Source organism: Sinocyclocheilus grahami, unplaced genomic scaffold (genome assembly GCF_001515645.1).
Source record: "Sinocyclocheilus grahami isolate Dianchi unplaced genomic scaffold, SAMN03320097.WGS_v1.1 scaffold680.1, whole genome shotgun sequence".
NCBI lineage: Eukaryota > Metazoa > Chordata > Actinopteri > Cypriniformes > Cyprinidae > Sinocyclocheilus > Sinocyclocheilus grahami.
This window is the reverse complement of record NW_015505859.1, coordinates 617,732-633,598: the sequence shown is the minus strand read 5'-3', so window position 1 is coordinate 633,598 and position 15,867 is coordinate 617,732. Positions and strand designations below refer to the sequence as shown.

At 39.9% G+C, this 15,867-nt stretch overlaps 2 protein-coding genes across 2 annotated transcripts; one reads left to right on the top strand and one right to left on the bottom strand.

Moving 5' to 3' along the window:
• Window positions 1-3,765: 3,765 nt before the first annotated feature.
• LOC107559286 (transcriptional activator protein Pur-alpha-like) lies at window positions 3,766-8,770 on the bottom strand. The gene has a single exon (XM_016243042.1). It carries the CDS (start codon window positions 8,683-8,685, stop codon window positions 7,822-7,824), a length of 864 nt encoding a protein of 287 aa, XP_016098528.1. The 5' UTR covers window positions 8,686-8,770; the 3' UTR covers window positions 3,766-7,821.
• A 15-nt stretch (window positions 8,771-8,785) lies between these two features.
• Window positions 8,786-13,261, top strand: LOC107559285 (pro-neuregulin-2, membrane-bound isoform-like). Its single transcript, XM_016243040.1, has 2 exons — window positions 8,786-8,846; window positions 12,451-13,261. The coding sequence occupies exon 2, from the start codon at window positions 12,657-12,659 to the stop codon at window positions 13,086-13,088; it is 432 nt and encodes a 143-aa protein (XP_016098526.1). The 5' UTR covers window positions 8,786-8,846; window positions 12,451-12,656; the 3' UTR covers window positions 13,089-13,261.
• Window positions 13,262-15,867: the final 2,606 nt, after the last annotated feature.

The following is a 15,867-nucleotide window of genomic DNA, read 5'->3' as shown; positions in this document are numbered from 1 at the left end:
TAAAGATTCATGTGGGCTGTTTGTAGTGTGATATAACTACCCCCTTGTAATTATTTATTATGTTATATTTATTCATTGTAAATTTATTTTCTCCTTTTGGAGCCAATATTGCGTGAAGACGCTTGTAAAAGATGACTACATTTGACCCTTGATTAGTTTAACCTGCACCATTGTTGTTTTTTTTAACTCTCTTAACTGAGGAGCTGATGGTTGATTAATGGATCCAGGGATATATCGGATGTTGGAAAATACAGTGTCTTAACACGGGACAGGGTATGGGACATTGTAATTGTATGCGCACAAGCGAGGAAGGAAGACTGCAAGTTGAGTCTGAGTATGCAAAACAGTAACGAAGAGGAAAAACATTTCGGACTGAAAGCAATGCCCTCATTTTCTCTATTCAATGGACCACAAAGCCTCTATGTGTTTCTATGTGCCTGCAGAAAATTCAACCTGGACTGAATATTGAGCAGCAGGACTGCAAACAACACAACATGAACCTCCCTGCCTCTTCATCTGAATCGCTGTAGCGAATCGAAATGTCTCAATCCTGGAAACCTGTCACTTTTGAAGAAGATAATTGTTCTTGAGCCACCAAATAGGACTCTGAAAATTAACGGTACAAACTTTGAGCAAGTGCAAGTAGATTTTGATAGTCCTGTTGTAAAGCATGAGGACATTAAAGTGAGAGAATGAGCTTTTGGCTCTTTTATGCTTTATGGATGTGGAATGATGTAAGAGCTGCAATTTTATACATTCTTAGTAATGGCTTTCTTAAAGGGACCTCTATAGCCTACTTTTCGCTTTGGCTGTTGTGCTAATATGATTTTTCCCATTTAGGGTAGAACTCAGATGCTGTTGTAATAAAAGATTGTGATGATTATTTCACTATCTCCGCCTGCGTAGAAGGAGTCTGTGTGTTTCATCTCATTTAAAGTCCTTATTTCTGCCACACAGGTTAGCAGATGCTCTTTTGCATCTTTTAAGTGTTGCATTAATCATTTCTTACAGAAAAGCACTGGTACATCTTTCTTCTCATATCTAATGTCTTTATTTTAATGCAAAATCATAGATTTTCTTGGAAAATTCTATTACACACATTATTATCAAGCAGGTATTACCAATTAACATCTAAGGCATCAAATCTTCAAATCAACGTGAAACGGCAACCCATTTTACTTCCGCTTTGTGACATTGGTTGAAAACAAAGTCATTTTAGAGGAAGCAGGTCTCCTTTGAGATCACATGCACTGAATAATCACCCACGATAAGACAAGGAATATGTTCTCAAAGAGTTTTTGTTTTAATTTTGACAAGTTTAAAATGTCAATGAGTCCTAAAACCTAGAAACAATTCAGTATTTTTACACCTTTATTTTTTGAACAAGTTTTTGGTTAAATACCTGAAATAAGGTCTGTAGTTAAAGCAAGCTCAAGATATTTTCACTTTTTATTCGGCAATATAAATACATCATGATATTTGTTAAAGCTTCTTCTCATCTTGAAAAAGGCATTTGCTAACAAATGGTAAATAGGACTACAGAGGTTGTTGGCGACATTAAACATAATCATACATCATAAACAGGTAAAGTCATCTACTCACAATCTTTATTTTAAATAAAGTTCGAAAGAGTCGCCAGAAGCTTAGTGGTATAGTTCATTCATAGCCTAACTTCAGTTTTTAGGCTTCACAGTTCATGAAATGTGTGCTTAGTGAAGATTTATCCTGATAATTTCAATTTCGATATTTCTAGAAAATATAGCCTCAGGTGTAGGCCAGACCTGATAACACATTTACAACCTGTGTAGCCAACCATTTGCATATTATACAAGTGTTTTCTAATTCTATCCCAAGTACATTGCCTGGAATAGACTTTAGAACCTAAAGTGAGAACATTGGTATTGATGGCTTTCAGTAGTTTTACAGTATTTAAAGTTTGTTGGGCAGCTCTTTAATTTCCAGTGAAGTCCAAATAATAGTTTTGTGGCTTTTAGTCTCTGTCTGTTAATACTGAAGTCATTTGAAAGCTAGATGCTGTTGCTTATTCTAAGCAAACTAAACATTGCAATATGAAGAAGCATGTCTCATGGTTCTCAACTGACATAAACAATAGAAAAAGATTGTTCTGTTCTGCTATTTCAATTGAAAACACATGGGTTAAAATTGGTTATTTTAAAGCAATTTGAATTTTTAGAGAACTATTAGTTTCATGTTTGCATGTTCTGTACTAGCTTGCCACTTTGAACGGATAATTAACCCAAAAATGAAAATGGTCAGCATTAACTCGCCCTCATGTGGTTTCAAACCTGTATGACTTTTTGTGGTTCACAAAAGATAATTCAATGGGGTCCAAATAACTTTAATGACAGTTTTGTAATTTTTGGGTCATCTATTCCTTTAAAATGCCACTGGAACGGAGCTCATTCAACAACACAAAAAACAATCATTGTCATGGAGGAATGGATGATTTATTGCAATTAGTCATTTTCAGACACAAAGGCTTTCCAACTCAAGAACAACATACGTACCTGTACAAAAACACACTTGTTACCAAGAAACGTAAATCTGAATAAAGTTGTGAGAACACGCAAACAGCCAAGGGAACAAACAGAGGATGCAGAGGAGGAACGTTGTGGCAATGAAGAAAAGTGGAACACGATGGGATTTCTAAGCAATTTAAGCACCATATTCATGTTATAGGAAAGGCTGAACAGAATACCTTCGAATGTATGACTTAAGTTTAACATGGGTACACACATGAGAATAATCACAGTATTTTTTCATTAGACATTTTTAACCAACTAAAGAAAATAACAGTTGGTGCACTACTTAGTCATCATGCAATTTAATTTAGTAAACCTTCTGTAACACAGACAAAATAGACTTCAATATGTAGAAGAACTTCATAGATTTCTGCCAAACAGCAATTGTCACAAAGCCTGGAAAGTAATTATAGAATCTTTGAATGTGAGGTCACCTATCAAAAATAATATGCTGATTTTTTTAAATTTTCTTTATATATTTAAAGTGCAAGTATTTTATCCATTTGATTCAATGCTTTCTGTAAGTATAAAATACAAAGGGGGGGAAAAAACAGCAATATGCTTTTTCCTATATATATTTCCTATGCATATAGGAACAAATATATAGGAATCATATACATCTTTATATATATTTTATATATATATATATATATATATATATGCTATCTTTTTTAATAAAGAGGAGCATCATATGTAACAAACCATATATACACACACATCACAGGTCATATATATATTTTTAAGTACAACACATTTGATAGGGAATAAAAAGGAAATGGTTGGTGGGATGTGAATACCCTCCTTGTGCATTGACCCTCGATGCAGGACCCCTCCCAGACAGTCTGCTTAATACGTAAAATGCTCACAGATACATGCTAAGCAGGTCAAAGCCTTGAGCTTGTGAGACCGAAGGAAAGTGAAGTATGAGAACTAATCCAAGTTGGTGACTGGCCGTGGTTTAAAAGGGAAGGGGACGTATAATGGCACACACACACACACGCTTCAAGAGATTCACACATAGATCAAGTTAAAAGGTTGCGATTCGCTCTTCGTATTGAAAACCGCAGATGCGTGAGGGCTTTAAGGTGTCTGTGCAGCTCCATTAGTTCAGTTCTGCTCATTAAGGACAGGTGATGCTTCGAATCAGCACCTGGAATTGGAGTAAAAGACTGAAATTGCTATTCCAGTCCAGCATGGAGTCGGAGTACCATCTAATTTTTTATTTTTTTTGGTCCCCACAGGCTGTTGTGCATCCAACCAATACTCGTCTTTGCTGGTGGAGAGCTCGAACACTATTAAATGAGAAAGATTTCGGCTGAACGATGCCACCCGGACAGGATTGAGCCATTTAATACCCAATAGCACCTTTACGATTGACTTAAAACATGTGCGTATTCGATCGAGGGCTTCGAGGGTGTGTTTTTGCATCACTAGAAAACACCCTTAAATGTTACTTCCAGTTTAGATTTCGCACAGTGGCACACATCGAACAGTTTTCATAATCGGATCTGGGCAGTGACAGGAAAAAGATTTGCTTACCGGTCTCAAGAGGAAAAGAAATATAACTGTGTACAAACAGAGCTAAAATAGTCCCTACAAGAGAAGCATGCTGTTTCAGATTCAGTCTTGACGAGATGTGAGGGCAAATCGAGCGAGACAAAGTGCGTATGTATGCTTTAATATTGTGCAGTGGTAAACAAGAGACCAAACGCTCTGCAGGAATAATGTCTGCCTTGATCCCCTATAGACTTCCTCATATGCTTAGCACGAAATGGGCCTTTAGCATGGGGGTCTGTGGCTAGAAACCCCCAAACTGTCCGTGGGCTGGAGGCTTCAGTAGATATGAAGGTCTCGTTTTAACAAAACCCCACATATCTGAGTATTTGTGATGTTTGGGTCTGACAGCAACAGGCTTTTACCTGCAATACTAGTGAGCTGGCTTATGTCAAGAGAGGGACTGAGAAAAAACGTCTTTATCTTTTTTCCTAACAACATTGACAAAATATTTTATCAAATAAATAGTTATGAATATCTCTGACTGAAGCATTGCGCATTAAACATTGGCAAAAAAAAAAAAATATATATATATATATATATTAGCAACTGAATATCAAACCACCAAGAAGCTTTTGAAGTGACTACATAACTATATTTTTAGGTCACACAGGACTGTGTCTGATTGGCGGAGAGCAGATTTGCCGCCGTATACGCAGGTGCTTTCAGACGGCCCCTGTTTGTGGTGACCGGTTATGTTACTAGAATAAACCCTCAACTTTGACTTCGGCAGTCAAAAAGGTTAGTTTAATATGCAGAAAAATGTTTAAATTAGAACGATTCTCATGCATACATTTTTGTCGTTGCAGGGGACAAGTATCCACACACATAGAATGCCGATGATGCGCGACATTCAATCATCCCGCAGAATCCGATCCCCCTTGGACCCCAAGAGGCAGCCATCAGTAATGCCTGTTCAAAAACATTGCATTATTGTTTTCTACTCAATTTAGCATTTCTGGTAATGCTTTGTAGTGTTGAAGTTGAGTTAACATTCTAATCAGCTGGATTGTACAATTTAATTAACAAAAAAAGAATGACAAATGTTTAATTTGACTATTTGTAGCTTCGGTTACATATGTGAAACTTTAAAAGACAGTGTCATCTTTTCATAGTTATCACAACATCATTCAGCGATTTTGTAGGATTTCCAATCAGACATTGAACAGAGTACCTATTATAAGATCTTTCAGGAAATAGTTTTGCTTTGGGGGTCCAAAGGGGGACATGAACCTGCGGCGGGACTGAATTTGGGGCAACGCCGCCATTGGCACGCAGCCTATTGCACAAGATACTAAAATGTTAGCACTGTAACTTTAGTGAGAAAAGTAAAATCTCAAGGTGCGATGTGACGAGGTTGACAACAAACGAATTCAGCAACTGATAAGACTGGCAGAAGAAATCCCACGAGCGGGGATATTAGCACCATACAAAAAAATCATACAGGCTACTGCCTCGGCCAAAAGTCTACTAATATAGGCCCACATTAGCATAACGCTGGGCTGTAGCGAGAAACGTACATATAAAGTTATCACACAGTTTTAAGCTTTTTTTATTTAATTTTTTAAACCTGTTACTTTTTTAATTAACTTATATGTTTTTACACAGAGCACGAGGAGCAGACCTCCACCGTCTTTAGGTGACTACTGCTGCGTTCACGTCACGCCAGAACTACAGAAATGTTGATGAAAATGTATGTCTTTGTCATAATTAAAAAAATGTCACAAAGACTGGCATCAACGACAAAACCGCACATAGATCGATGTCGCTTTTGAGCACTGCCACGGAGAACCAAAGTAATTCGGATATGACGTGAACGCAGCACATCCATGTTTACGTCAGCGCTGTTTGATTATGACATTGTTCTTTCCCCAGCAACGTGGAGGGCCGAGAGCCCCACGCGCCTTTCTTTGATTGGCTTGTCGAAGTCATCGAAGAAGCTCCAAGAGTGGTACGGCAACTACGCTGTTGTCACCCCGAACGACAAAGAAAGACAAACAGCGATCGGAAAGAAAATGATCGGACACGTAAAGCATGTAAACGTGTGGAGAATATAAGGCACCAGAGTTGTTTTTTGACGTTGTAGAGGATGCTCCGCGCAGGTATTAACACAACTCGCACTAGTGGACAGCTCCTTTTTGAGTACCTGCCCCCCTCCCACCCTGTCCCCAAAAACGAAATAAAGAAAAATTCCCACAGAAAACGTGGGCAATTTCATAAGGATCTAAGTACATCTGATTCACAAAATCATAGTTTGTATATCTACGTTAGCACTTCAATGAGACGTCTGTCCAAATGTCAGTGGGCAACGGTGCAACAGGGTTTGTATTTAACAGGAACAAACGTCAACCGGTTGTTTTAGCAATGCCTTCGCTGTGCGGCTACCGAAGCACACATTGCATGACGCGTGCAAACAAACAATCTCATTTGCTTTGTGTATAGAGTTTAAAAGGCAAACGAGTAAACATATCTAGATCTCCTCATATGCATTTCAAGGTGCACTCGGTCATTTTGGGTTTATGTGAGACATGAAGCTTCTTTTGCCATGATAAATGTATTCTGCAAATGAAAGTGACTAATAACATTGAGTTTATGTTGATAATTTGGCTGGTCATGTGATCTCAACATGGTGGACCCCATGATGCAACCAGGCGAAAAAATGCTTAAATAATGAAAACTGACCAAGTGCACCTTTTAAGTCGAACCAGAAGGGGTGACATCCATTTATATAAATTGAATAATCTAACAATAGTGCATGTTAAAATATTCACAGCACTGCCGCATCACTGTTTCTTCACTCCTGGTGTTCGTTTGCATGTTGAACCTTTGGTTCAAACGGTTCCTAAAGAATAGCTTTTGTGCTGGAAGTCAAAAGTGAGCCCCAATTATATATTTCTTTCTTCTTTTTCAATTTGCACCTTTGGAAATAGTATTATACTGCAAAAAAATGTCCATCATTGTTTCCCAGTCAAATTCACGGCATCCTTAAAATAATTTACTTGACAAACAGAACTGTACAAGTTCGAGTGGGGTCAGATGCTCTAACAGGCAACAAGCCACCATGACGGCACTCACTTTGCACGCTCTCGTTAAAACCCCCAGTGTGCATGCTGAATATGAACAGCATTTTCACGCCACTTTGTACTTTTTTTTAATTAAGTACATTTTAAAATCTGCAAAAAAAACATTAGGTCATCAGTTTTTACACTTGAAGCGGCCGCTGTCAAGTTGGCAGCATGATTGACTGGTGTCAGAGCTGAAGTGTTCAGAAAGCAGATCGAATCGTATTGGTTTTATATTACGTGTCATTTTTCCCATTGACTAGGTATGTTCTTTTATTTCTAGTATTGACATTCTTTGCTGTGTGTCAGGAGTGGTCTGACTAAAACTGTATATATAAATATATGGTTTTCAGGATGTTTAGATATTTGTACTGGAAAACAAGAGGATTTTTTGCAGTGCATACGAGCTTGAATGTGTCACACACGTGGGTAAAGAGGGATATACACACACTCCTGCACCATCCTGGACACGGTTCATACATCATGTTGTCGATAGCAGCGTCTTACTGTTAAATGGTGGGTAAGTGGGTAACTTCCGGCGATGAGTGAAGAGATGCAACTGTTTGAGTCTGTGAGGGTTGTGTGAGTGTGTGTGTAGATCGATTCCACATTACAGTAACGTCTGATTATCATGTCATTTGTCCTGTGCGCACAGGTATGCATTAGTCCTCGTCCCCGTCGTCCCCGTGCAGGCCCTCCGGTTGCATCTCGCGCTCCCTCCGCTCTCGGCTTCGCTCCTGGATCTTCTTCATCTCGTCCGCGTACTTGCAGAAGGTTGCGCCGAATTTGGACCAGACTTTGCAGGGCACCGTGATGGAGTTGCGGTAGGTGGGCTTCACCTCGCTGACCCGCATGAAGACGCCGTACTTGTTGGAGCCCACGTCGAAGAAGAAGCGCTTGTTGTCCACGGTCAACGACGTGCCCTCGGGCAGCTCCGCGGGGTCCTCGTCCACGCCGAAGTCGTCGATGAGTTTGGCCAACGCGTCGCGGAACTCGATGAGTCCCTGTGCAGGAAGAGCGATGGTCTGGCCTTGCGAGGTTCCCATGCCGGGCCCGCGATTGACGGTCTGCCGGATTCGCAGAAACCGCCCCCTCTGGTTCTCCTTCAGATCCATGTAGTACTTCCGATTCTCCCGCACCAGGAATTCGCTCTTAAGCGCCCTCCTGGGCTCGTCCTGCACCGTGTCAGGGTTGCTGGGGCCCAGCTGGGCGTAGTGTTCGATGAAGTCTCCTAGGTAGTCGCGGAACTCCACGGCGACGGACATGGAGAGAGTCAGGCGGCTCTTGTTTCCCCCGGCCCCGACCTCTGCTATCTTCAGAAAGCGGCCTTTGGCGTTCTGCTTCACGTCCAGATAGAAGCGTTTGTTCTGAATGTCCACCCGCTTCGAGGCGAGCTCCTCCGTGTCGTGCTGGAGCCGCGATGCGGCGCCCGGGTGCATCGGGCCAGGGCCGGGGCCGGGGCCGGGGCCGGGGCCGGGGCCTGTGGCGAATCCACCTTGCTCACTTCCACTGTCTCTGTCCGCCATGATGCAGCCTCCCCGCTTACCTTCTCTCTCCGTCTCCCTCAGCCCTGCTGCAAAAGCGACTGGTGCTGAGCGACCGCGGAGCTCTCGCGAGATCTGCTGCCAGAGACGCTTCCTGAAGGTGGAGACGACAACCTCCGCGTTCAGCGGTCAACTTGGATCAGGTAAGCAGCAAAGGACACAACCAAGGAAAAAGACAGTAAACAAAATATTCTTTGAGGCTTACTATACATGACATTCTGAAATGAACTAAAACGTATTATATTATTCTTATAACACCACTGTATTGTTTTAAAAGCAATTGAATGTTTAGTTAGCCTATATAAATGATTCAAATCAACATCTTTATTGAAAACAAAAATATTTTTAATTACATTAATGACTGTATAATTTACAAGGAATGTAATAAAATAATAAAAAACTTAAAGGGTTAGTTCACCCAAAAATGAAAATTCTGTCATCATTTACTCACCCTCATGTCGTTCCAAACCTGTATGAGTTGGTTTCTTATGTTAAACATAAAAGAAGATATTTTGAAGATTGCTGGTAATTAAACAGTTGGTGGTTGCCATTGACTTCCATAGTATTTCTTTTCCTACTATTGAAGTCAATGGCAACCACCAACTGTTTGATTACCAGCAATTTTCAAAATATCTTCTTTTATGTTTAACATAAGAAACCAACTCATACAGGTTTGGAACGACATGAGGGTGAGTAAATGATGACAGAATTTTCATTTTTGGGTGAACTATCCCTTTAATATGAAAGGGTCTATTTTCAAAGAGTCACTACAAAACACAAGTTTTATGACATTCTGTAACCATTTGTGGATTCCGATGTATAAACCTTGCTGTCATAAAATTGCAGTCTCTTTTTTTGTTGGAGACTCCAGGTGTAGATGCATGTCGAAGTTTAGCTGCTCGTTTATTTTGTGTCAGGATGTTTCCACAGATAAGCGGTTTGTTCAACGTACTGAAGTATCAACCGCTCCACTGACATCCATTCACACAGAATGGTCTTATACACGTTGCGCATTTATTTTATTTTATAATTTTTTTTTAGCTCATCTTGAAGTCTCCGTCTGGTGGAGGGTCTCTATTTCTGCAGTCCGCGATATTCTTCAGATCAGGAGTGTGTTGGTAAAAGTCATATCAGCGTTACGATTGCGCACAAAGCAGTAAACTTCTTAAGTCATTTGGATCTTTTTTGCCATTCTTTGGAAGTTGTTGTTGTTGTTGTTTTTATTTTCTTTTTGTCTGTGTCCATCACAAGGTGTAGATCAGGGGTGGGCAAACTTGGCCCTTCCAGGTCACTTTCCTTCAGAGGTTAGCTCCAACTCTAATCAAACACACCTGAACCAGCTAATCATTGTCTTCAAGACTACTAGAAGGCTACAGGCAGGTGAGTTTTATCAGGGTTGGATCAAATCTTTGCAGGAAAGTGGCCTGGAAGGGCCAAGTTTGCCCATCACTGGTGTAGATTATCTCTCATATTACCATGACTCGTGTGCATGTGATTAATAATTGTATGTGTGTGAAAGGGAGACAGAGAAAGGGAAACTCGAAAGAATAGGCTAATAAATGTCAACATGTTTTATTGCTGTTAGATATTTTCACAATTATCTTGCATTTATCTTATTACATTATTTTTGTATAAGTTTGTGTAATTGGCAATAATACGCTGTAAATTAGTTGTAAAATTACATTATCACAGACAAAATGCAAGGACTTAGTAATTGTAACGATATGGACTAATAGACGCACATATCTATTTGCTTTGCTGTTCAGCACCACGGACAGCGACAGCGCCGCGCCCACCGTAGAGACGGTCAACAAGCTTTATTATGAGTGAGTGAATGAATTCTGAGGCTGCTGCTCATTAAATGCTTTGAGGACGCCGAAAAGCAAGAGTAGAAGTTATATATATATATATATTATATCATTTATTAATTATATAATAAAGACATGATAAAAAGAAGCCGTATTTTAACATTCTAATAGAAAACACGTGAACGCATTCTCAGAAATTTAATATTTTAATTCATGTCGGTTCTATACATTTTAAAATCGTTTACACCACTTTGAATTTATAAATAGCAATGATTTCAAACATATTTTATATGATGAGGGTCCTCTATGTTTTATGATTTTCTTGTCACAAGACAACAATGGCTCCTGCAAGGGTGGTTATGCCACATGTTCAAATATTAATAATATTGTTAAACAAGATTGTATAAAAGTAATTTTGATCATTTTCAGACGCTTTTTTATTTTATATTTGACCCTTTTATGAAAAGACACGTTTTGTTAAGCTCAAATAGAGTAAATTCTTGGTTTTGTTCACTTAAAGATAAATAATAAATATTATTTTAAATAAATATGATTAAAGTATTTAAAAATAAATACAATTAAATAAATAATATTGATATTAAATATTAAAAACATTAATAATAAAAAATAAAAATACTGCGAAAATAAAAATTTTTGACAATAATAATGTAGTTCAAGATCGAGTATTTCAGTACTTTTTATTTAGTGATGACCGTCATTCATAATTTTTCTGACGAAAAGGGTAAGCCTATCAACTTTTTTCAGAAATCCAAAGTGAATACAAAGATTACATTAAAAAAAAACTAACTAGATTTTTAACTAGATTTTTATCATCTCGAATATTCTTATTCGTCATTGACACAGTAAAGCAAACGTGAAAACAATATCGACCTGATTCTGAAGCGAGACAGGTGTTCGCAGCGCATTTCTCTATTGCGTTACACACTCGCGTTGTGACTGCAGATGTCGCCCTACAGCAGCCTCAGGACAGGACGGCAATGGCACATTCATTCTCTCGCGACGCATTTACGCATGATGTAACCCCAATATTCAAGTTAAAAACCCAGTCCAAAACCGTGCACCAAACAATCCTCAAGACTGTGGCGAATCATTCTGTTCATTTAGTTTGACTTGTCATGACGGCGCAATGACCGGTCCCCTCCTCTCATTATAGAGCCCTGGGTACATGACAAATACCCGCAGGACCTGTTGCCGGGGTAAATATGGCTGAAAGGATGGTCGGTGGTTTGCTGTGTATCTGTCTTCTTGGCGCTTGGCGGATCGCTTTTTGGGGCAAAATGGTGAATGTGACCTGAATGCGGAGTGTTCTCGAGTAGAAAATCACGGCAAACGCACTTTTCACAAGGCATTGATTGCATTTCCAGCTGCTTTTCGCAGCGTTAGTCATCGCGTCAGCGGTCTGCCGCGGTGGCCCGACTGCCGTTTCTCTATTAGTTGATGTCGCGCGGCGTATTAACACGATTTACGCACATTTACGCCGGCAGGCCTCTTGCTTTCGAGGGATTTCTTTCTACGGCTGGTTGGCCGGTCGGACGCTTCCGTGTCATTAGTGCATTTGCGCCCGAACTTTCAACAGACGGCTGAGATCTGCTCACGTAAAGCCGCCGAGCGGAGGGCGCGCGCTTGTTGCATCGCCCGACCGAACAGCAGCGCGTCGTTTCCGCGGCGGAGCGCGGTTTTGGACATTTTTCGCATCACCGCCGCTTTTGTGTGCACGAGCGAGGCGTCTTTCTGCCCGTCCGCGCGATGTTCCTGATGGTGATGATGACATTGGCTGGATAGATAGATAGCTAGCTAGAGAGAGAGAGCGCAAGAGATAGATAGAGAGAGAGGGAGTGTGTGCGAGAGGAGCGTCTTGCAGCAAAGGAGCGTCATTTATGCATGCATGCTTATTGAGTTTGGGGATTGTGCTTTGAAGGAGAATGCAGCAGCCCAGCAGTGACCGGGGCTGATTCCGGTTCCTCAGCAGCTGGTGTTTCCCCGTCACCAAGTGCATGGGGAAAGCGGTACACGCAGATGGCATGGACACTTGCGCAAGCCCATTCGCACTCAGTCCCCCAGCACCTTCTGCCCCGAGAGCACTGCAGCAGCGCCGCCGGCCGCCCCTGAGCCACAGCAGACGGCATGAGGAGGCTTGATCCGGTGCATTTCTCCATGCTCATCATCGGGGTCTCCTTCGCCTGCTACGCCCCGAGTTTGGATTCGCTGCAGGACCAGGCATACCGATCGGCCGTGGTGATCGAAGGCGAGGTGAGCTCGCTTCCCGAGAACGTCTCCGTGGAGCCCTACAGTGTGAATGTCAAAGTACTGGACGTGTGGCCGGTGAACAGCGGCGGGCTGGAGCGCGAGCAGCTCGTCACCGTCGGGGAATTCGGCTCCGAGGCTCCGTGCGTGGCGGTGGAGAAACACCACAGATATATCTTTTTCATGGACCCTACGGAGGAGCCTTTAGTATTCAAAGCCTCGTTTGCTCCTCTGGACAGCACAGAGAAGACCCTCAAGAAAGATGTGGAGAGCATATTGTGTGAAGACTGCGGTAAGTTTTATTCACTGTGACTGTGGCTCTTCATTGTTAACGGATAACGGCTCGTTCTCGGAGAGCATCACAACGTTGCGTTTCGCTCTAGAGGAGAACGGGAAGATGGGTCGCTTGTGTTTGGGCGTCTCTGCAGTATTGTTCTAATCACCGTTATAAACATTTAGGTGTACACCAGTACACACACACACACACACACAAGCATGCAAGCACAGAGAGTGCGAGAGAGGCATTGACCACATCTGTGGCAAGCCCTTTAAACCTTTATTCTGTTAAACCACCGAGAGCTAATAGTGACTACTGCCTTCTTCACTTTCAGCAATTCAGTAGATGCTTATGTGTTCTGATAGACCTTTAAAAAAAGGAATTTATTGGAGATTTTTGGAGTATGTTTTGCAAGAGAATACTATTTCAGTCTTTCTACTGAACAGTTTATTGTTTAATTCAATGTGTTACTTGCCGTTTCTTTGTAATTATTTGTGAAAATGGTGTAAATCCTACACCATTTTTTGTGTGTAGGCTATCTACTCAATTACAGCTTTGGCTTTGCTTTGCACTGTCCCAATGGTGACATATATTGTACCATTGTTATTAGTAAAACATTTTACTATTATTTTATTTGAGGATCTGTGGTTTAGATATCAAATAGTTGCTTCCAACTAGTATGTATTTGCGGATTTTTGTTATACATATTCCAGTTTTGCTAGTAACTATTCTTCTTTTGTATCCCAATAGTTTCTAGTAACTTTTTCACCTCATTAGTTGGAATTGCATGTTTGACTTGTTTTCTGTCAATTGGTCATGTAATAATTACGTATTAGTAAGATTAAAAATGTTTTCTTTAAAAAATCTTATACACACTGACTAGGGTGTAATAAATCAGTAATACATTGTAAATCTTACACCAGCATTTTTTCCCCAGTGTCATGTCTATACAGCTAGTATTAGGAAAACTGTACTAAGACCAAATTAATTGTTACTGGTAACACTGGACTAGGTTCCAGCAACAAATGGAATACAGCATTAGTTTGAAGTTATTACTTGATATCTGAACCTCAGATCGCCACAGGAAACATTAACAAAAATGTGTTACCAATAGTAAATTGTCACTATTGAGATTAGTAGAATAGGAATAAATACTATTATCAAATAAACAAAAACATGTGACTATTAAGTGAATGGTTTCTAATTAGAAATAAGTTAGAAATAACACTAGAAACATTCAAACCCATACTAGTTAGAAATAAATGTTAAAACAGTTTGCCACGACCATCAGCTTGACATGCATTAAATGACCAATTATTCTGTACTCTCGGGCAACGGAGTTCAATCAATATAAAGCAATGTACATGAATCTTCAGGCTAAGAGTTATCCATGTTCATCTGAAACACGTGATTTCACATAATGCAGCATGATGTGCCACGATTCATGCAAGTTACTAACCTTCTCATGATGTTTAAAGTGTATGTAAGGTGAGAAGCATCAGATATTTCTTGGCCATTGGGATATGTGAAGTTTCGTGCCTTGGAAATGTGTGTGAAATAATGCGGACGGCTGTATATCAGTTAGCTTTGGGTTGGCATCAGGAAACCACGTGATGGGAAACTGGAAATCTGCTGGCTGTGGTTGGTTCAGGATCAGGTGGCAGTGGCAAGGCCCCTTACAGAAAGGGATTCCCATTCAAATGCAGATAAGCTCTGGCTTCACAGTCCTTCCCTATTATAATCTGACATATTGGTGAATGTTTTATAGCCTGCAATGCATGTACGTGATTTAATTTAACAAGACTTTTCATTTAATTATGTATTCATTGTATTATGTTTACATTTTATGAATTAGAAATGAGCATGGGCTCAGTGTGCTTTAAGAACAGTGAGACTGTTTGAAACAATAGCTGTGTTTTAGTGCAGAGATATGTTTTATTTCTTCAAATTGCTTGCAACTTGCCTTGTAAATCAGTTAATGCATTTCAAGTGACCTTCAGAGGAGGTGTGGTTCAAATTAAGGGTTTTGCATGGCACTAGATTGGTAGATTTGTTTTGTTGATAGATGTTAGCCTCAGCATTTTTACTTTTACATTGTGATTTCCACTGCAGTTGACATCTATGCGCAACTGATGAGTTTTCGCTGGAATAACTCCATAGTCCAGAGACAGAGCCTCTCTCTTTAATTCCTGCGTGTCTTTTCTTTTAGTCTAATGGCAGATTATTAAATTAGTAATAATGTTACCCTAAAATTATATTACAATGACTTTCTGTTTTTTTCCTGTCCTGTTCTTTCCAAACAGTCATGATTGTTTTTTAGGAAACGCTGTATATCTGAGATAGACAAAAATGTCTAGTGCCGTTTATAATGCATTTGGTGTATATATGCCCACTTCCCCACTGTGCAAAATGCCTCTTGACCTCTTGATATAATATAATACAACATAATATAATAAACATAGCTTTTTCAGCTTCTGCTGCAGACCTTTCTATATGTAAAATAGCATTTAATGTAATATAATGCATGTGAAATATAAAAATATAAACAGGTTGCGTATGCAAATATAAACAGGTTTATAAAAAAACATTTAAATATAAAATAGTATTTTATAGTTTGGTAAAAAATAAAAACAGGTCATTTTAATCAATCTACAAAATATTGTTTAATATTTAGATATTTATATTTACCATTTATGTTTAGAATGATAAATGGCATATATAAACGTCAGTTCTGTGCTGAGAACTTGATATCCAAGCTGGTGAAATTGCCTCACTGTATGTGTCGCTGTGCCGATATGAATGAGTTGACTTGTG

What these genes read in the sequence shown, in the direction of transcription:
- LOC107559286 (XM_016243042.1), bottom strand. Translation starts at nt 8,685, where the DNA reads ATGGCGGACAGAGACAGTGGAAGTGAGCAAGGTGGATTCGCCACAGGC.
- LOC107559285 (XM_016243040.1), top strand. Translation starts at nt 12,657, where the DNA reads ATGAGGAGGCTTGATCCGGTGCATTTCTCCATGCTCATCATCGGGGTC.